Here is a 22,499-nt window from a genome sequence, read left to right on the forward strand (position 1 = left end):
GCCCAATACAGAACAATATAAATTAAGGCAAAAAAGTACAAATTCTGTGCATTGACAGGGGATGTGGGGACAGTATAGCAGGTTCGTGTGTGATCAAAACTTTTTATCAGCTTTAAATAGTCTATCACAACTATAAATTTTTAAATGGAAGAGTAACCAAAGAGAAAAAAATTACACCAGATATGTCAATGAAATAAAGAATCAAAGTTTATCAGTACAGAAACTCACCAAACCATAAAGCGAACAAAAGAAACAAAAGATCTACAAAACAACCAGAAAACAATTAACAAAATGACAGAAGTTAACTTCTTGCCTTTTAATAATATCTTTGAATACAGACAGTTTCAATTCTCCAATAAAAAGATGTAGAGTGGCTGAATGGTTTTTCATACATGTTTCCCTAGTCCAGACACCCAAGAGTATGTCCTTCTCTAGGGCATAAGAAAATCTAGAGTTACATTTAGGGCATCATAATGTGTGGTGAATAGTTGACTGAGCTGGCATGCTCACAATGACCAAATTATGTTCGCCATATTTTAATCCAATACATTGATCTACTATTAACTTGTAAATAATGTATTTGTTTTCTAGACACATTCCAGGAAGACCAGAGAAACTGACTTTTATCTATATGGAATAATCCACTGGCAAATTTCTTTTAGGATAGACCAAAGCTGATCTAGAACATAATCTTTACATACTTGGATCCTTCCCATCAGACAAGAAAGAACATCTGGGGTGAAAGGTTCCATTAGAAGAGCAATGTGGGATGGTGCTGTGTTAATTGGTAGTCCCTGCCCTACATCTTTGTAGAGGACTGGAGCCCAGAGTGGGCCATGGTCAACTTACATGTTGAAGTGAAGACCTCCTTCTAGGTGTGCATGTGCTTATTACAGATATGCCACGGTGTGAAGTACCCCAGGACTACAGGAATAAATAAGAATACGTGCTGTATCCATGATCATGAGGCACACAGGCCAGAGTGCCAGCTGTGGAATAGCACAGCTCGGGTCCAAAGCCTGGCTGGGCCATGACCACCTGACTGACTTGAGTAATGATCTCAGACAAATTTGTAAAAAGAAGTGGAGGCCCTGCCTGCCAGGGGGCTATGCGGTAAGAGGCAGCATCCAGTCAGGTCAGGGCACCGTGTCCTCTCCTTGGAAACCTGCTCAGCGAGGCTGGAGGTCCTCAAGGCCACGGCAGCCATGGAGAAGGCGGGCCTGGCTCCAGGCGGCACAGAAGCAATGGAGAGGCCCTGGGGAGCCTGATGAGATCTGGCTGGTCCTGCCCCTGCTTCCAGCAAGTTCTGGCACTGTAACCCGGGGAACAGGGCCAGCCAAGACAGGGCCACTGGGTGCCAGCCAGCACCTGGGCCAGGCACTAGGCGGGAAGGGCTCTGGCGGATCAGCCCTGCACCCCCAACAGCCCCCAGGCCCCATCCAGAGCCACACATGTGCCCCCAGGAGCAGGTCGTCCCTGAGGCTAGAGTCCAGCTGGACCGGTGGAGGGGCCCCGCCCTTTGTCCTTTGACTCCTCTTGCAGGCGCCCTCGCTGGGCTCCTAAGCACTGCTCCACACCCTGGCTCTGTTACCAGCCCCATGGTGATGTCATAAGCTCCCAGGTGCCCAGTGCGCACCCAGCCACAGAGAAGTGGGTGACTTAGGAGTATCCTCTCCACTTCTGACCCCTAGTTTCGTCCGCGCACAACTTGCTCAAAATGGGCAACTCACTAAGCATATTTTGTTCCTGGTTCCGCCGCAGGTCCCGGCGAGGCCAACGGCAACGTGCTCGTCTCAGCGTATTTTGTTCCTGGTTCCACCACAGGTCCCCGCCATGCCATTGGCAACCTGCTCGTGTTATCCGTGAGGCCTTACCAGCTGGCAGGGCTCACCCTGCGGCTCCTGCACCTATGCCTGCCCCTGGAACCCTGGGCTGTTCCCGATTCCTCTTCTACCCTCAGCGACATCCTGGGCCTTCTTTTCCAGCCAGGTGGGACGGCGCCCCTACGAGGCTGTGTCTTCTCCCTCGGAACAGGGGCACCCCACCGAGGGTCCCGCGTCCTGTGGTATGGAGCCCCCCCTCAAGGAAGAAACCCGTGCTGTCTGCTCGCAACTCCATGATGTTCGGACACCCCAGCACCGTGAGGATCCCTCGTCTCAGACGCACGTTTAACCTCCGACTGCCTTCATTAGATGAGCAGGTGATCCCAGCCAGGCTCCCGAAGACGGAGGTGAGGGCAGAAGAGCCCAAAGAAGCAACGGAGGTGAAAGACCAGGTAGAGACGCAGGGGCAGGAGGACAATAAAAGGGGCCCCTGTAGCAATGGGGAAGCAGCCTCCACCTCTAGGCCCCTGGAGACTCAGGGAAACCTCACTTCCTCCTGGTGCAGTCCCAGGCCCTTGGACGGAAATGCCCACCTCAAGAGCTTGACAGAAAAGAACCAGAGTGACAAGGCCCAGGTGCATGCAGTGAGTTTCTACTCCAAGGACCATGGAGTTTCCAGCTCACACAGCCCTGCTGGAGGCATCCTTCCCTTTGGGAAGCCTGACCCAGCTCCAATAGTGCTCCCTGCCCCAGTTCCGGGCTGCTCCCTGTGGCCAGAGAAGGCAGCCTTGAAGGTGCTGGGTAAAGACCACCTGCCCAGCTCTCCAGGCTTGCTGATCGCGGGGAAGGACATGCAGCTCAAAGATCCTGCAGCCCTTCTTGGATCAAGTAGCTCTTCTCCACCCAGAGCTGCCGGCCACGGGTCCCGCAAAAGAAAGCTGTCAGGGCCACCACTGCAGCTGCAACCCACCCCTCCCCTGCAACTGAGGTGGGATAGAAACGAGCGGGCCCCACCCGCTAAGCTTCCCTGCCTATCTCCTGAGGCACTGTTAGAGCTGGGTCAGGCTTCCCAAAGGGAAGGACGCCTCCAGCTGGGCAACATGGATAAGAACATGGGGGTGTTAAGTAGAATATCAAAATCCAGGAGACGAAAACAGCCGCTTGGGAGGAGAAAGAAGATACGGCAGCGCAGGCGCGGTGGCTCACGCCTGTAATCCAGCACTCTGGGAGGCCGAGGCGGTGGATCAGGAGGTCAAGAGATCAAGACCTGAAGAGCATCTCTGCCTGGTCCCCGCACCATCTGGGCAGTGACGAGCGCCTCTGCCTGGCCCCCCGCCCGGTCTGGGCAGTGAGGAGCGCCTCTGCCCCGCTGCCTCACAGTCTGGAAAGAGAAGAGCACCTCTTTCTGGCCGCCGTCCCATCTTGGCAGTAAGAAGCGCCTCTGCTCGGCCCCCTCACCGTCTCTGTCCGGCCCCCTCACCGTCTGGGAAATGAGGAGCGCCTCTGCCAGGCCACCACCCCGTCTGCGAAGTGAGGACCCCTTCTGCCTGGCCTCCGCCCTGTCTAGGCAATGAGGAGCACCTCTGCCCGGGCCCCTCACCATTTGTTAAGGGAGGAGCGCCTCTGCCCAGCCCCTGCACCCTCTGGGAAGTGAGGAGCGCTTCTGCCCGGCCACCGCCCTGTCTGGGAAGTGAGGAGCACCTCCGCTCGGCCCCCTCACCATCTGGGAAGCGAGGAGCGTCTCTGCCGGGCTGCTGTGCAGCCCTCCAGGTGTGAAGTGACAGTCTTGTGTGTGATTTTTCTGCCCTTCCCAACTTTGTATTTTTGACATTAAAGCTTTTAATTAAAAAAAAAGAGATCGAGACCATTCTGGCCACCATGGTGAAACTCCATCTCTACCGAAAATACAAAAATTAGCCAGGCATGGTGGCTCGTGCCTGTAGTCCCAGCTACTCGGGAGGTTGAGGCAGAAGAATGGCTTGAACCCGGGAGGCGGAGGTTGCAGTGAGCCAAGATTGCGCCACTGCACTCCAGCCTGGCGACAGAGCAAGACTCAAGTATACAAGACAAAAGACCCAAGTATGCAAGCAATATATATCACATAAATGGGTAGTGAGATTAAGTATCAGCAAGATACCAAGCCTCCTAAATTAATCCATAAATTCAACACACTTCTAATAAAAAACCCAAATGCATTTTTTTGGTTAAGTATGATCACCCAAACCTAAACTCACAGTGAAGAAGGGTCAAGAATAGCCTAGACAATTCTGAAGAACATGGAGGTAGAAAGACACTCTAATCAACGTTTATTATAAAGCTGTGGTATATATGAATGAGTCTCTGGTACACAGAGATACAAATATACCCAATGAATAAAAATAAAAGCCAGAAACAGACCCTTTAGAAGGGAATCTGGCTTACCAAAGAAGGGAAATTTCCAAGCAGTAGGTAAATACTAGATTATTCAACTAATAATGCTGGGACAACTGGCCATCATATGGAAAACAATCAAATTAGACCTTTTGGGTAGGAAAGGATTCCCTAAGACCTCAAAAGACCAAATTATAAAAGACTGCTAAGTTTGGGCCGGGCGCGGTGGCTCACATCTGTAATCCCAGCACTTTGGGAGGCCAAGGCGGGCAGATCACAAGGTCAGGAGATCGAGACCATCCTGGCTAACACAGTGAAACTCCGTCTCTACTAAAAACACAAAAAATTAGCCAGGTGTGCCGGTGTGTGCCTGTAGTCCCAGCTACTGGGGAGGCTGAGGCAGGAGAATGGCGAGAACCCGGGGGCGGAGCTTGCAGTGAGCCAAGATCGCGCCACCGCACTCCAGCCTGGGCGACAGAGCGAGACTCTTGTCTCAAAAAAAAAAAAAAAAAAAGATTGGTAGGTTTGATTTCAGAATATATAAAACTTTTATAAGACTAAAGAGATCTTCAGAAGTGAAGAATAAAAGCTTCTCTGTGATCAGATCAGAATCAGAACAATAATACTCAGGAAAATATCTCGTATCACATTCTAAAATAAACTAAATATTTTTATGGCAACAGGCATATATGGTAAAATTATAAATATAAGCAAAGACAATCACCAACTTCAAGACGGTGGTTATCTGTATGAGAGGCAAGAGTAAATGACGGAGGCGAAGGAATTTCTTAAGATACATTTGTAATATTGTATTTATCTGTAAAAGTAAGTTTGAATTAAAAATAGCAAACTGTTAACACCTATTAATTCTGGATGGCAGGTATATAGGTGTCTGATATCAACTTTCTGTATTCTTAATATATTTCTTAACTAATGAAAATACATACAATATAGCAAAGATAGCCAAGAGAATGAAAAGTGAAAAATAGATGAGACACTGGAAGCAAGCAGGGAAGAGGCGTAAGTGAGCAGAAGCTCCATAATTCATACTGTGGGATCAACAGGTGTTGTCTGTAGTTGGTGAATCAACAAACAGTAGTTAAGCATACTATAGTATCTAGAATTATGAAGGTAACATGTAACAGATTTAAAATCAGAAAATAACCAGATGGGTAAAAACCAGGAGTCTGTTGCTTTTCATTTTAAGTGTTCGACCATTTGAAATATTAACACGTGCACATTCTTGGAAAAAAGGGCAAGCATTAATGCTTACATTGGAGATTTTAAAAAATGTCTATATCATCCCTAGAATAAATTTTTTAAAATCAGGAGCTAAAGCTGTTACTCCTGGGAACTTTTTTTTTTTTTTTTTGAGACGGAGTCTCGCTCTGTCGCCCAGGCTGGAGTGCAGTGGCCGGATCTCAGCTCACTGCAAGCTCCGCCTCCCGGGTTCACGCCATTCTCCTGCCTCAGCCTCCCAAGTAGCTGGGACTACAGGCGCCCACCACCTCGCCAGGCTAGTTTTTTGTATTTTTTTAGTAGAGACGGGGTTTCACCGTGTTAGCCAGGATGGTCTCGATCTCCCGACCTCGTGATCTGCCCGTCTCGGCCTCCCAAAGTGCTGAGATTACAGGCTTGAGCCACCGCGCCCGGCCTACTCCTGGGAACTTCTAAACGTCTTGTTTCAGATAAAAAAGGACTACTACATATAAAGCACTATACACTGCAAGTTACTACAAGAAGCCAAATACAAGTATTTCAGGTAGCAAAATCAATTTACCCTGAAACGATGTTGTAGTTGAGAGCGGGATGGTCTTTCGGGACAGGAGGAACAAGAGGTTCTGGCTGCCACTCTTCAATCAGTTCTTCTTTTTCCTACAGGAGAAAAAGAATTAAAATACAGTGCAGTGCTAATATTATCAATTATGAGTGTCTCTGCTACTTCACTATCTCTTATTATTCTAATTCTACTAACTATTCTCAAGTTCGCTGTCACTCTTATTCAAGCTTATGTCTTCACATTATTAGTAAGTCTTTGTTTGCATGATAATACATAATGACCCACCAGATACATGCCTACCATATAGTTGTACCTAGCCCTTGACCGCTAACAGGAGCTCTCTCGGCTCTCCGAATAACATCTGGCCTAACCATAGGATTACTTTAATTCTACCACTCTTAAAAGTTAAAACTTTAGGCCTACTAACCAACACACTGACTATATATCAATGATGACGTGATATTGTCCGAGAAAGTACATTCCAAGGCCACCACACAGCAGTTGTCCAAAAAGGCCTGATACGGGATGCTCCTATTATCTCTGAAGTATTCTTCTTCGCCAGTTTTTTCTGGGCATTCTATCACTCCAGTTTAGCACCAACCCCAGAATTAGGAGGACACTGACCCCCAACAGGTATTCTTCCTCTGAACCCTTTAGAAGTACCTCTCCTAAATACGTCTGTATTATTGCATCAGGAGTTCCAATTACTTGAGCCCATCACAGCCTAATAGAAGGTAACCAAAAACAAGTAATTCAAGCACTATTTACCACAATCCTCTTAGGAGTCTATCTCACCCTTCTAAAATCTCAGAATATTTCGAGGCCCCCTTTATTATCTCTGATGGAATCTACAGCTCAACATTCTTTACAGCCACAGGCTTTCATGGACTTCATGTTATTATTGGATCAACAATTCTCACCATCTGCCTTCTCTGCCAATTAAAATTTCATTTTAGGCCAGGCATAGTGGCTCATGCCTGTAATCCCAGCACTTTGGGAGGCCGAGGTGGGCAGATCACCTGAGGTCGGGAGTTCGAGACCAGCCCGACCAACATGGAGAAACACCGTCTCTAATAAAAATACAAAATTTGCGCGTGCCTATGATCCCAACTACTCGGGCAGGCTGAGGCAGGAGAATTGCTTGAACCTGGGAGGCAGAGGCTGCGGTGAGGCGAGATTGCGCCATTGCACTCCAGCCTGGGCAGCAAGAGCAAAACTCTGTTTCAAAAAAAAAAAATTCATTTTACATCCAACCACCATTTGACTTTGAAGCCGCCACCTGATATTGACACTCTGTAGATGTCGTATGACTATTCCTATGTGTCTCTATCTACTGATGAGGGTCCTACTACTCTTTTAGTATAAGCAGTACCACTGACTTCCAATCAACTAGTTTCGACAAAGTCTGAAAAAGAGTAATTAACCTAGCACTAGCCCTAATAACTGACACCTTATTAACTCTATTAGTAGTAATTACATTTTGACTCCCATAACTTAATACTTATATAGAAAAATCCAGCCCTTATGAATGTGGATTTGATCCATTAACCTCTACCTGCCTCCTCTTCTCCATAAAATTCTTCCTAGTAGCCATCACATTTCTCCTATTCGATTTAGAAATCGCCCTACTACTACCCCTGCCATGAGCCCTTCAAACAAATAACCTTATCCTAATAATCAGCACAGCCCTTCTACTAATTACCATTCTAATCCTAGGCCTAATTTATGAATGAACCCAAAAAAGGATTAGATTGAGTTAAATTGGTAAATAGTTTAAATTAAATGATTTCGACTCATTAGATTATGATAGACCATATTTACCAAATGCCATTTATTTATATTAACATTGTATTAGCATACACCGTAGCACTGCTGGGAGTACTAATCTATCGATCCCACCTAACATCATCCCGATTATGCCTAGAAGGCATCATACTGTCAATATTTATCATAAATATGCTCGTAACTGTAAACATGCATTTCACTCTAGGATTCCTCATACCCACTATCCTCTTGGTATTTGCTGCCTGCAGAGCCGCAGTAGGCCTTGCTTTGCTAGTCTCCATCTCCAACGCATCTGGCCTAGACTATGTACAAAATCTAAATTGACTCCAATGCCAAAAATTATCATTCCAACAACTATAGTGTTACAATATGACTCTCCAAAAACTCTATAATCTGAATATAGCTACTCGTAGCCTATTCATCCGCCTCACTACCCTATTTTTTAATCAACCTAACAATAATTCATCTAACTTCTCATTAACTTTTTCTTCTGACCCATTAACATCACCTCTTCCAATCCAAACAGCCTGACTACTACCTCTTATAATCTCAGCAGGCCAACATCACCTGTCTAATGAATCACCCCTATGGAAAAACACTCAATATTTCCAAATTAATTTTCCTACAAACTTTTTAAATTACAGCATTTACAGCCACAGAACTAGTTATATTTTACATTCTTTTCAAAGCTACAGTCATCCCTACCCTAATCGTTATTACCCGCTGAGGTAACCAACCAGAATGCCTAATGCAAGCTCATATTTATTTTATACACTAGTAGGATCCCCTCCCTTACTTATTACACTCATCCATACCTGAAATAGCTCAGGTTCACTAAATATCCTAATAATAATGTTTACTAATTAAGAACTATTGAACTCCTGATCTAACAACCTTATATGACTAGTATGTATTATGGCTTCTATAGTAAAAATACCTCTACATGGACTTCACCTATGACTCCCTAAAGCCCACATAGAAGTCCCTATTGCCAGCTCAATAGTACTTGCAGCAGTACTACTAAAACTAGGCGGCTACGGTATCATATGACTTACCCTCGTCCTCAGCCCCCTAACAGAATATATATCCTATCCCTTCCTCATACTAGCCTTATGAGGAATAGTTATAACAAGCTCTATTTGTCTAAGCCAAACTGACTTAACATCACTTATCGCTTATTCCTCTGTAAGCCACATAGCACTTGTTATCGTAGCTATCCTTATTCAAACCCCCTGAAGCTTTTCAGGCGCAGTCACTTTACATCAACTTCGGCAGTATCAAAATTGTCTGTTGCAACGCAAAAGTCACAGGGAATACACTGCTAGAAATACCATGTCTAGGTGTGGCTAGAATAAAAACAGAATCACTTGTGAGTTTTGTGCACTTACCACGCGCGCCTCTTTCCTTATCACTAGAGCTAGAGGCTCTTTTCCATGTAGTTTTGTGGGTGACTTGACAATTTATGAAAATTTAACTTCTATGCTCAGAATTTTTTTTTCTTTACCATACACAACACATCAAAATTCCATGTGGGGTGGGTATGAGGAGGATTCTTTTCTACTCTGACTCTCCTTCAGGAAGCCCACAGGGGAGACTTCATCCCACACTTCAGAAATACTTGTGCTATTCTGCAGCAACTCACACAACCCTCATATGAACATTCAAACTCCAGCAGCCGCTCAGGCTTCCTCTAACCATCTATTTGCAAGACTGCTGTTGACTCCTAGCAAAGTATCCAAGACATAATATGGTCTTCATTTGGGTACTGACTTTATTTCTAGATTTCCCCATATTTTGCCTACCCTGATATTTCATTCCCCTTGATTTCCTTACATTACAGAAAATGCTTTAACACACATAGTTGAGCCACCAAAAATCCTTTCTGGAAGGACAGAGCAACTATAATCACATACTCAATAATTAAAACAGATTTAATTTCTTACCTTGACTGTAAGATCAGATCGTTCTTGTAATTTGTAAGTCTTAGAGAAAAGAAGTCTGATTATCCAGAGTATCAGAATCCCTTCCAAAATAAGATGGTAAGCAGGAGCCTAAGAGTGAGTCAAATACAAGTAAGAAATGAACCATACACTTCTAACACCTGCACATAAAATTTACTACACCTGCATATACTGCCGCCTATGACTTTTAGCCTATTCGTAACAATTTACTTTAGAAGCTCCCTTAATTTCTATTCATTCCTTTCCCCATTTCTAATAGCAGGCGATTTCTCCTTCACATGAAAAACCCCTAATATTTTTAGCTTTTAAAACTTCTTTGGGAATAAAAATTTAAAAAATAAAATCTAGGCCGGGCGTAGTGGCTCATACCTGTAATCCCAGCACTTTGGGAGGCCGAGGTGGGCAGATTACCTGAGGTAGGAAGTTCGAGACCAGCCTGACTAACATGGAGAAACCCTGTCTCTACTAAAAATACAAAATTAGCTGGGTGTGGTGGCGCACGCCTGTAATCCCAGCTACTTGGGAGGCTGAGGCAGGAGAATCGCTTGAACCCAGGAGGTGGAGGTTGTGGTGAGCCGAGATCATACTGCTGCACTCCAGCCTAGGCAACAGGAGCAAAACTCCATCTCAAATAAATAAATAAATAAAATCTAACACAGAATCCCAATATTTAAAACAATATCAACTATCAGATTATTTAATTTCAGTGGTTATTTCTTTTTTGGGTACACTATACAAGATACTCATATTCTACATTCAATGTGCATAGGAATTGGGAGTAAGAAGTTTATTTTTATCAATTTTAAAATTTGCTCATCCCCCTAAATACAATTCATTTATGAATGTCTAAATACCCTTTTAGTTTTCTCAATAGTTGGATTCTAGCAAGCAAACATCTACCCAAGCCACTAGTTAAGAGTTCACTCCAAAAAGAAATCACCTAAGTTGAGAAACTATTTGTCTAGTGAATAAAAATCACAAACGCCCCTTCTTTTCCTTCCCAGGAAATGTTACATAAAGGAGTTCTCCCAAGTCTCACTGCTGGACAGTTTTGGGGAATGAAAAGTTACATTACTGTCAATCTTCAAAAAGGAAGCAAACAACATTTAACAGAAAATAATCCATTTCTTTAAAAAATCATTTATAAAAAAGATTATTCAATTTTAGTGACTCATTTTAGGTCACTATAATTAATCTAATATTGGGCATCACTTAATATATGAGCATAAGACAGAGCCATATCTGCTGTCTCTGCTATGTTTCAAGATAAAATTTCCAGTATGTCCTGCAATGGAAGACACCATCATTACCCCTACCAGTAGACAGTGATATGAAGTTTGGTGACACTAAGTCATTAAAAGTAACGTGAAATTCACTTGAAATGAATGTAAGCTCTATAGGCACAGGCACTTTTGCCTATTTGTTCACCGCACTATCCCTAGCATCTAGACTTGTGTGGTCCAATGTGGACAGTCACTAAGTTACATGGGGCTATTTAAGTGAAATTTAAAATTCAGTTGCAGCTGGGTGTGGTGGCTCATGCCTGTAATCCCGGCACTTCGAGAGGCCAAAGCAGGAGGACTGCTTGAGGCCAGGAGTTCGAGGCCAGCCTGGGCAACATAGCAAGTACCCCGTCTCTATTTAAAAAATAAAAATAAAAAGATTACTTGGGTGTGGTGGTATCTGGTCCTAGCTACTTGGGAGTCTAAGGCAGGAGAATCGCTGGAACCTGGGAGGCGGAGGTTGTAGTGAGCCGAGATCGCGCCATTGCACTCCAGCTTGAGCAACAATAGCGAAATTCCGTCTCAATAAATAAGTATCTACTAAACTAGTTGTATCTTTATAAGATAGAAAACTGACGTGCGCAGAAGAATGACAAACTATTTCTTATTCACAGATCCTAAATCACTTGGTTTCTTTTCGACAAAAACAAACTCCAATTTATTACAATTTTATTCCCCAACGAACTGTTCCATAGTTCCAAAGAACTGACTTCCTCAGGACGTTCCCAGACCAAGGTTTTCCACTCATTTTCACCACTTCGTTTTATCGTCCGTCTAAACTCTGGTTTTTGCAGACCTGTCTCCTGCGACCCCTTACACATGTTCCTTTCCTGACCCTCCAGGGGACCCGGAGCATAAGAACTCAAACCGAGACCCTCGGTCCCAGCCCCCACCCGTTCCTCCCTACACTCAACCGCTGGGAATAGAAGCTCCCGGCAGTCCTTCCAGCAAGAGACGCCGAGTCTGGGCGTGACCGAGCCAGTCCCGCCGAGGTCCCAGGCCACAAATCCACACGCGCCGTCCCACCCTCCCCAGGCCCGGGTGTGGTCGCGGACCGCTCACGGCGCGGAGCCCACCTCGTAGAGTGCCTGAACCATCTCCACCAGGACCCACTGCTCCGTGGCGGTCGCCATAGTTAACCGCTTCCTTACGGAAGGCGGGTCACAAACACGTTTTAAAAGTGCGCGTCGCCGCTCAGTGACGTCTTCGCCTCCGAGGAGGGCGGGGCGGTGGAGCGCTGGGCACCGCCTCCTCGCACTCGCGCACTGGTTGAGGGGAGGCTGGGAGGGGTCGGGTGGGATTCCGCAAAATTCTTCCAGGGATTGTTTACCTTGTGTCCATTACGCACTCTGCTGGATTTGGGATGGAGAAAGTAGTAATGAACGGGCCTTACCCTTGGCCATCAGTTGGGCGCAGAGTATTAAAATGATTGAAATACGTTTACTTTTTTTTTTTTTGAGACGGAGTTTCGCTCTTGCCCAGGCTGGAGTGCAATGGCACGATCTTGGCTCACCGCAACCTCAGCCTCCCGGGTGCAAGCGATTCTCCTGCCTCAGCCTCCCGAGTAGCTGAGATTAGAGGCGTGCGCCACCACGCCTGGCTAATTTTGTATTTTTAGTAGAGACGGGGTTTCTCCATGTTGGTCAGGCTGGTCTCAAACTCCCGACCTCGGGTGATCCGCCCGCCTGGGCCTCCCAAAGCGCTGGGATTAGAGGCGTGAGCCACCGCGCCTGGCCAATACGTTTACGTTTAGTAACATAAGTAATCCAGGAATGCATTATCATTAAGAAATGCATAATTATACACAAAAATAGCCAACTCAAATAGCACTTCTATTTGTCAGACACAGGCCAAGGCTTTGCAGGTATTAAATCTATAGCAGTTTGGTGCAGAACCTTTTGGAGCCTTACAATGCATATGCAAGCAGTATGCACGCACACATACTTAATTGGATTGGATTTCTTAAATATGATTGAGATCATAGGGACAATACTCTTCTACAACTTACTTTTTTTTTTTTCCCAGCATTTTTTCCCCTAATATATCTCGTATTTAATGGCTGAAGACTTTAATGGAATAATTTATGTATATTTCTCGTTCCATTTTATTTAAACATTTACCTATTGGTGAATACTTATGTTGTTCCCACCTTTCCTCTCTTACAAATAATGCTGCCATAACTGTCGATGTTCCTCCTATGTATATCTTTCTGTGCATGTTGGAGTTTTTCTGACTGGTTTCTTCAAAATGGAATATATCTAAAGACTATGCACGTTATTAATTTTGATAAGTACTGCCAAAATGGCTCAACCAATTAAAATAATTTGAAAGTTTTTCCATGCTGTAGTCCATGATGGATATTATCAATCTTTTAAAAAAATTTGCCAGTTTAATGGAGATAAAATGATACCTCACTAACCTTCATTATTGATGCTTCTGGTTACTCATGAGGTTGCGCAGCTTCTTATATATTTAGTGGCATTTATAGACTGTATGAATCGCCAATTAATATTCTTAATCCATTTTTCTATTGGTTATTTTTGCTTTCTTATGGATTTATAGGAACTCTATACATTCTGCATATCTTACATTTTTCTGTTTCCTATGTGAAAACTATTTTTGCTCAGTTTCCACCTAGTGGTTTCTGCTCTTTCATCATACTTTAATTTTAAATTTTATGCAGTGCTTCAGTCTGTTCCCTTTTTGTCTCTGGATCTGCATATTGCTTAGAAAGGCCTTCTTCACCACATCTGTGATTTCCAACCATTCATGCAGCAGTTTGTTGTTATTTGCAATTAGCTCTTTATTCTGGAAACTACATTTTTGTATAATGAGAGTTAAGGGACTTAATTATGTTTTTTTCTAAAGGAATAACGATTTTTTGAGTGCCATTTATTTGAGTAACCCTGACTTTCCCCAGTACTCTGAAATGGTACCAGTGATATTGATACAGGAGTTAAAAAGCAATTATTTAGGCAGATAGTGAGGGTAAGAGAGTCCTCAGCAGAGCTTCCTTCTGAACAAAAAGCAACCCCAAAATTATTTCTTTACTGACAAAGAGCAGCCTGAAAAATTGAGCTGGAAACATAGATAAGCAAGCTGGAAGCGCATAGGAGAATGCTGGCAGTTGTGCCAATAGAAAAGGGCTACCTGGAAACCAGGTATGTTCAACATGGAGACTCCGTCTTCCATTTTCTTTTTCACCACGTGTACAGTGAAGGAACAGGCAACAGGGCATCAGCCAGGTAGAGAAGCCATCTGCATAATCAAAGATTAGGGTGGGAGGCTAGCTTCTTCATGCACTGTGCAAATGGCACACCCGGTCCAACCAATCTTTCATTCCCTATGTAAATCAGACACTGCTTCCTCAAGCTCATCCATAAAACCCTGTGCATTTTACCGCAGAACTGGCAACCCATTTTCTCTGGGACCCCTTTCTCTGCACAGAGAGCTCTTCTCTTTCGTTTGCCTATTAAACTTCTGCTCTTAACCTCACTCTGGTGTGTCGCATCCTAGTTTTCTGTGGCTGTGGACCTCAGATATTACCCCAGATCATGATGCCGCTACATTATGTCCTACATTTCCACATAAGTTGGCACTATGGAACCCGTGTCAGTGCTCTGCCCACAGTCCTGTGCTTGCGTGCATTTCCTCCCCCAGGTGCTTTCCTTCCAGCAGCCACGCCTGCATTTCTCAGAGGACCCCCTCGAAGGCTGCCATTCCTACATTTCCTGCTCTCCTAGAGAGTTGGAAGTATCTGAGAATGTATCTTCTCCTGGGCAGTACTTACACTGTGGATGACGGATGGTAGCTGGAATATAAATATTGCAGCTTCCTTGCCCCACTTAGCAAGACAACTCTGAGGGGTGAACTTCACCATACTCTCTGCAATTCTGAGTCAATGGTACTATCTGCAAATTCTTTTATATACTTATCAAAAGGTGGAGTCTATTTTTCCTCTCCTTGAGACTGGGCGTATCTTTGTGGCAGCTTCTATAAGAGAATGCAGCTGCCATGTAGAAAGATCATGTGAGAATCACATAGAGGGGGAAAGAGATGACTAAGGGGCCCCAGCTGCCCCAGCCCCTGGCTGTTTGAGTCTTACTAGTCCAGGTACCAGACGTATGAGGGATGACACCTTCAAGGTGGCTCCAGTTCCAGCCACCATCTGGTTACCACCACTGAGAGACCCTGGGTGAGGTATGCCTAGCTAAGCCCAGATGACACCCAAATGTGTGGGCAAAATAAACGATTGTTATTGTTCTAAGCCACTGCTTTGGGATTGTTATATTTTGGGATAACTGGAAGGAACACACCGTGGGATTTTGCTTGATTTGGCACTTTTGCTTGGCCTCTGTATCAGTTTCCTAGGGATACTGTAACACATGATCAAAAACTGGATGCTTTGAAACAACAGAAATTAATTTTCTCACATTTCTGGAGGCCAGATATACAAAATGAAGGTGTTGACAGGGCTATACTCCATCCAAAGGCTCTGGGGGAGAAGACTTTTTTGCCTCTTCCAGCGAGAGCCTTAACTTGGTTACATCTGTAAAGAACCTTTTTCCACATAGGCCATGTTCCCAGGTTCTAATCCCTGGTTCGAATGTTAACATGTCTTTTTGGGGTCTGCCATTTAACCTACTACAGTCCAACCTCTGGCCTTCCAAATTCACGTCTGCCTCATGTGCAAAATACATTCATTCCATCTCAACATCTCCAAAGGTCTTAACTCTCATCTAAATATCATAAAAATTAGTTCAAAGAGTCTCAAATATTCACATACAAATAATCTAATACTCAGGTGTAGGTGACTCTATGGGGATGAACTAGGAAAGGGCCATATTCCTCTGCATCTATTGACTGGTGAGACTAGAAAACAAGTTACCTGCTTCCAAAACACAAAGGTGGGCCATGTATATGATAAACAATCTCACTGCAAAGCAGAGAAAATAGAAGGAATAAAAGGGTCATCAATCCCAAGCAAGTTAGAAACCCAGCAAGGCAAAGTCATTTGGTTTCAAGGTCTGGGAATAATCCTCTGTGGCTTGAAGCTGTGTCTTTTGGGCCCATGTCTTCACAGGTCTCTTTGCTCATGGCAGCTCGGTAGGTCTCTACTCTTGAACATTCAGCCTCTACCCCTGTGCCCATGACCCTGTCCTCAGAGTCATTCTTCCTTTTTCTTGCAAGGCAGCGCATGCTGATACCTGAGTAGTTCTATCAGTCCTCTTCTTGCCTGAAGAATTGTGCATATCTAACAGCCTGTCTTTCACTTTGTCCTGTCTCAGTCCCTTCAGGCCAAGCGGACAGTGTTTCTTCTGGTACAACCTGCTCAAGAACTTTTGAGGCTCCCTCACAGGGATCCATGCCATTCGATAAAAGAACCCCCACAGATCTTTCCTGGATAACCCTGGATCTATCCTTGGATCTGTGAGATAATTGAGGGATCCATCAGTTGTACAGCAGATCTCTTCAGTGCAATATTGTCTAGGCACACCCTCTATCCAGAGTATACTTTCCCAACAGTGAATTTCCCAATTTTAGCATCTTTTGCAATCTGAATAGGCCAATAAACTCTCAATCATCAAGTGTTGTTTCTTTTAGCTTAACAGCTGCTTCCTCAATTTACTTCTTTCCTTTTGTATTTTATTACAAACAGAACGAAGAAACCAGGCTGCACCTTCCACACTTCGCTTAGAAATCTCCTCAGCTAAATATCCAAGTTCATTGCCTACAAATTTTGCTATCCACCTAAGTAAAGGACACAATTCATCCAAATTCTTTGCCACTGTGTCACAAGGATCACTTTGCCTTCGGTTTCCAATAACAGGTTCCTCATTTCCTTCTTAGCCTTCAACATAAACCACCTTTAATATCCACATTTCTACTGACATTCTGCTCATGCTGAGATATACATTTCTAAGATGATGGAAGAATTCTCTACCATACCCTTCACTTCCTTCTGTTCCCTCACCAGAATTGCCTTTAAAATCCATAACTCCACTAACAGTCTCTTCAAGAAAGTCTACGACTTTTCTCTCAAGTACCTCAAAAACCATCCAACCTCTATTTGTTACTCAGTTCCAAAGTCACTTCCACAATTTGAGGTCTTTATTACAGTAGCACCCACTTCCTGGTACCAAAATCTGTATTAGTTTTCTAGAGCTGCCATAACAAATTGCCACAAACTACTGTGGCTTAAAACAGACAAAACTTTTTTCTCCAAAGTCTGGAGATCAGAAATCCAACATCACAGTATTGATGGAGCCGCTCTCTGTCTGAAGGTTCTAGGAGAGTATCATTCTTGCCCCTTCCAGGTCCTGGTGGCTCCAGGAATTCTTGGCTTGTGGCAGCATCACTGTAATTTCTACCTTAGTCTTTTAATGGCCTTCTCTTCCTGTATGTGTCTCTCCTCTGTGTCTCTTATAAAGTCACTTCTCATTAGATTTAGAGCCCACCTGGATAATTCAGGATGATCTCATCTTGAGATCCTTCATTACATCTGTTAGGACCCTTTCACCAAATAAGGTCACATTGACATGTTCTGGGGTATAATAGGGCTCTCCAGGGAAACAGGATAAATAAAACACATATAGATCTCTACATAAGAGGAGATTTATTACAATGATTGGCTTGGCCGGGTACAGTGGCTCACGCCTGTAATCCCAGCACTCTGGGAGGCTGAGGCGGGTGGATCACCTGAGGTCAGGAGTTCGAGACCAGCCTGGCCAACATGGTGAAACCCCGTCTCTACTTAAAATACAAAAAATTAGCTGGGCATGGTGGTACGCACCTGTAATCCCAGCTACTTGGAAGGTTAAGGCAGGAGAATTGCTTGAAAACAGGAGGTGGAAATTGCAGTGAGCCAAGATCACACACATTGCACTCCAGACTGGGGGACAAGAGTGAGACTTTGCCTCAAGAAAAAAAAAAAAAAGGCTCACATGATTATGGAAGTTGAGAAGTCACACAACTGCCATCTGCAAATTGGAGAACAAGGAACATCAGTGGTGTAATTTAGTCCTCGTCCAAAGGTTTAAGAACCAGGAGCACCAAAGTCCAGGGGCCGGAGAATATGGATGTCCCAGCTTACACAGAATGAAATGTACCCTTCCTCTGCTTTTTTATTCTACTCAAGCTTTCCATGGATTGAATCATGCCCACTCACATTAGTGAAGGCAATCTGCTTTATTTAGTCTATGAATGCAAATGCTAGTCTCTTCTGGAAATACCCTTACAGACGCACCCAGAAATAAATTTTACCAGCTATGTGAGGACCCCTTAGCGCAGTCAAGTTGACACCTAAAACTAACCATCACATGGAGATTAGGACATAGGCATGCCTGTTTGAGATCCACCATTCAACTCATTCCAGTTGCCTTCCCTTCCTCATCCCAACTCCCCTCTCTTTTACCATTTTTTTTTTTGTGAGACTGCTCACTAATAAATTACTTTTACACAAATCCTTGTTTTGTGGTCTGCTTCTGGGGAAACAAACCTAATAGGGTTTATATGTGGAGTCTCTATTTCATTTCATTTGTCTATTTGTTTGTACCATACCAATACAATATTGCTTTAAAAATTATTTATTCTGGGATATTTGTTGATTCACATGCAGTTGTAAGAAATAATTCAGAAATAGCACATCCACTCTTTACCATCAATGTCATCAATATCCAGTTTTCCTCAGTGTTAACATCTTCCAAAACTATAGTACAATATCACAACCAGGACATTGACATTGACACTGTCAAGATACGGAATCATTTGTTTGCCACAAGGATCTCTCATGTTGTCTTTTTACCACTGCACCCAGTTCCCTTCCTCTCCCTGCCTTGGCCCCTGTCATCCACTAACCTTCTCTTCATTTCTATAGTTTTGGGTTTCTAGAATGTTATGAAAATGGAATCATACAATAGGAGACCTTTCAGGATTAACTTTTTTCATTGAGCATAATTCCCTAGAGATTCATCCAGGAAGGTGCATGGAATACTGGTTTGTTCCTTTTGATGGCCATGTAGCATTCATAGTATGAGTGTACCACAGTTTGTTTAGCTATTCACATATTAAAGGACATCTGGATAGTTTGCAGTTTTAGGTGGTAATGAATAAAAGATGCTATAAACATTTGTGTACAGATTTTTGCGTGAACATCAATTTTCATTTTTCTGGGATACTTGCCCAGGATTGCCATTGGTGGATCACATGGTAGTTTTATAAAAAATGTCCAAACTATTTTCCAGAGTGGCTGCATCATTTTGCATTCCCACCCGCAATATATGAGATGTTGAGATGATGCCAGTTGGGGCCCCAGGTGGACCACAGCTCCTGTTACAGTGGTAACAGGACACACAGACTTTATACTCAGCACCACGCCAGCATGCCTCCCATTCCAAGGTCCCGCTTTGAATACCCTCTTCCCAGCCTGAAGTTTGAAGCCATTTCTGGATGTGTAAACTGGCTACTTTCCCACTGCTAGCTCAAATACAGTCACTTTCCTATCCCTGTACTTCATCCTTGTTACCAGCTGTGCAAACTGCGAGCGGCCAGGCCTGAGTTTGGTTACAGTGCAAACTTAAAGACTCCAGATGAGATCACCCGAGGAAGGAATGGAGAGAGAAGAGGCTCAAGCCTGAGCCCCTAGGGACAGCCAGCCAAGGGGACTGAATGGGAATGTCCGGAATGTCTGAGGAAAACCAGGAGAGGGCTCTGGGACAATGGAGTGGCCACCTGGTTGAGCAGTGCTAAAAGGCCGAGAGGTAGACAAAGAAGTGACCACAGCTTTAGCAATGTGGGCATCACTGATGACCTCAGTAAGAGCAGTTTTGGTGGAGTGGTGGAGATGATGACCTGGTTGCAGGGGCAGTAGGAAAACGGGGGCGGGGGGAGAAAAACTGAATGTAACGCATATAAAACAATTTCACTTGTTCCTCTGAGAATGCAATTATACTTACCTCAGTGTTTCCAAGTATTTGATTTATTAACTGTTTCCAGGAGTAGTAATTCTCATTCAGGTGTTGATTTTCTACAACTTCTTAGTAATATCTGGGTATACATATTTTTAATTTTTATTTGCATTTATTTTATGCTGAATTTCCTCCCTGGCAATAAGTTTCTGTTTCTTCAGTCTCTTCTGAGGTATCCTTTTATTCTTTGCGAACTCCTCTTCTGGTTTAGGAACAATTTTTTTTTTTTTCAGTAAGGATCTGCTCAAGGGACACTCATGTGTGGGTTATCCTGACCATGAACTCTGCAAATATAATTGGACGCACATCTCAAGGGGCTTTGTTCCCCAGGATAAGCTCAATGACCAGCCAATCTGCAGCTAAACCCTTGAGTTCAGCAGGACTCTCTGCATTGTTAAGCACGTGCAGCGAACATTCAGCTCTCTTTTTAGGCCACCAACCCTCTGTCCAGCCCCACTATATGGCCTGCACACACTCACCATCTCCACCCTGGTAATGATGGAGAGGCACACATTGCTTTTGTAAGGTGGCATCTTTCACATACATGGTGGCTTTTTGTGTATGCATACTGGGATGGCCTGGGCAGTTTCTTGGATGCTCCTAAAGTGAATACCAAGATTTGAACCACTGGATTTGCATAATTTTGTGGGGTGTTCTGGGTCAAAGGGAATAGTGAACTGTTTTTTTGTTTGTTTGTTTAGATGGAGTCTTGCTCTGTGGCCCAGGCTGGAGTGTAGTGGTGCAATCTCAGCTCACTGGAACCTCCGCCTCCTGGGTTCAAGTGATTGTCATGCCTTAGCCTCCCCAGTAGCTGGGATTACAGGAGTGTGCCACCATGCCCAGCTAATTTTTGTATTTTTAGTAGAGATGGGGTTTCATGTTGGCCAGGCTGGTCTCGAACTCCTGACCTCAAGTGATCCACCCACTTCGGCCTCCCTCCTCGCTCTGGGATTACAGGCAGGAGCCACTGTGCCTGGCCCTGTGTGTGCTTTTTGATGTTTGATTTCTCCTGTTGATGTTTCTTCAAATGCGGTATGTTTTATCTCAGCCTTTCCACAGAGGATTGTTTCTTTTATTATAATTAAGTGATCCTGTTTGTCCTATTTCATGTTTGTATCTTGGAGGCTGGTTTGTGTGATGTCTGTAGTTCTCTACCTCCTTTTGTTAGATTGATCTGTTGACCTGTTACCTTGAAAATTTTCTAGAATGTGAAAAATATACATCCAGTTTATTTTTACCCACATTTACATGAATCAATAAGGATACATCTCAAAGACACTGTGCTGATGGAAAAAGCATATTTTCAGAGGATATGATCTATTTATGTGTGTGCTTAAGTGCATGTAACAATATAGCATGTACCTGTGTATATATACATATAGGTATTATGGATAGTAAAGATAACCATTTTTATTTATTCTGCTGGATACTAGGTATGTTTCTTCAAGCTGAAGAATTGTATCTTTCTTCAGTTCTAGAACAATTGTTTTCAATTTTTTTTTGTTTTTACTATTTCTTCCTCATTATTTATGTTCTTTCTTAAAACAAACAAACAAACAAACAAACAAAAAGTCCTCCTGTTTCTGGAAGGAAATATTTGCAAAGCCTATATCTAATAAGGACTTAACATCCAGAATATATAAAAACAACTCCTACAGCTTAACCACAGCAGCAACAAACTCAGTTCAAAAATGGGCAAAAGACTTGAATAGACATTTCTCCAAAGAAGATATACAAATGGCCAAGAAGCACATGAAAAGATGCTTAATGCCACTAACTTATACACTTAAAAATGATGAAAATGGTAAACTTTATATTTATGTATATTTTGAAACGATAAAAATTCCCTTTTCTTTAAATATATGTATACATTTATCTTTTATATACATTAACTTTTTCCAACATTTTCAATTTTTGTCCTTTTCTGTTTCATTTTGGCAAGATTCCTGATGTTAATATTCTAGTAAACTGATTTTATCTTCAGTTGTGCCTGCTTACCCCATCAGACCAGTCCGTTAGACTTTCATTTCAGCTTTAATTTCACTTCATCCATTCATTCGTTCACTCATATTCAGCATTGACTCTCTTAGTCACTGGAGATGTAGAAATGCATAAAATCATGTTTGATTTCCTGGGAACTTACATTCTAGTGGGTAGTTGACAATAAACAGATAGAGAACTAAATATTTAAGTTAACATCATAAAGTGCTATGAAGAAAGCGAAAGTATGTGTGGAGATAAAGAATTACAGAGAGTGGACAGGGAAGGCCTCTCCAAAGAGGTATTGTTGGAACGGAACTATTTTTAAAGTAAAGGAATGAGATCGATGAACGTTTGGTGAAAAGGTGAGCTAAGAAGGCAGAAGACCAAGTGCAAATGTTTTGAGACGGGAAAATGCGAGTGTGGCAGGAGAGCATGAGTGAAGTAGCTGCGCAAGTCCTGACTGAGGCCCAGTGGTGGTGATGGTGAGGTGAGAAGTTGTCACACCTGAGACATCAGTGGAAGACAGGATTGGCTGCTGTAGGATGAGA

At 43.5% G+C, this 22,499-nt stretch overlaps 2 protein-coding genes across 7 annotated transcripts in view; one reads left to right on the forward strand and one right to left on the reverse strand.

Moving 5' to 3' along the window:
- Positions 1-12,173, reverse strand: part of SPTLC1 (serine palmitoyltransferase long chain base subunit 1) — a 76,766-nt gene extending 64,593 nt beyond the window's left edge. For all 6 annotated transcript variants that reach the window (XM_065530810.2, XM_065530809.2, XM_065530808.2 and 3 more), the window contains exons 1-3: positions 12,079-12,173; positions 9,702-9,809; positions 5,974-6,068 (exon numbers count right to left, since the gene is read on the reverse strand). In XM_065530810.2, the coding sequence (XP_065386882.1) occupies positions 5,974-6,068; positions 9,702-9,809; positions 12,079-12,135 (260 nt within the window). In that variant the 5' untranslated portion in view covers positions 12,136-12,173. The remainder of the gene's footprint in view (positions 1-5,973; positions 6,069-9,701; positions 9,810-12,078) is intronic.
- LOC102119659 (putative UPF0607 protein FLJ37424) lies at positions 62-3,068 on the forward strand. The gene has a single exon (XM_005582235.5). The coding sequence runs from the start codon at positions 1,718-1,720 to the stop codon at positions 3,035-3,037; it is 1,320 nt and encodes a 439-aa protein (XP_005582292.5). The 5' UTR covers positions 62-1,717; the 3' UTR covers positions 3,038-3,068.
- Positions 12,174-22,499: the final 10,326 nt, after the last annotated feature.

Source organism: Macaca fascicularis, chromosome 15 (assembly GCF_037993035.2).
Source record: "Macaca fascicularis isolate 582-1 chromosome 15, T2T-MFA8v1.1".
Lineage (NCBI taxonomy): Eukaryota > Metazoa > Chordata > Mammalia > Primates > Cercopithecidae > Macaca > Macaca fascicularis.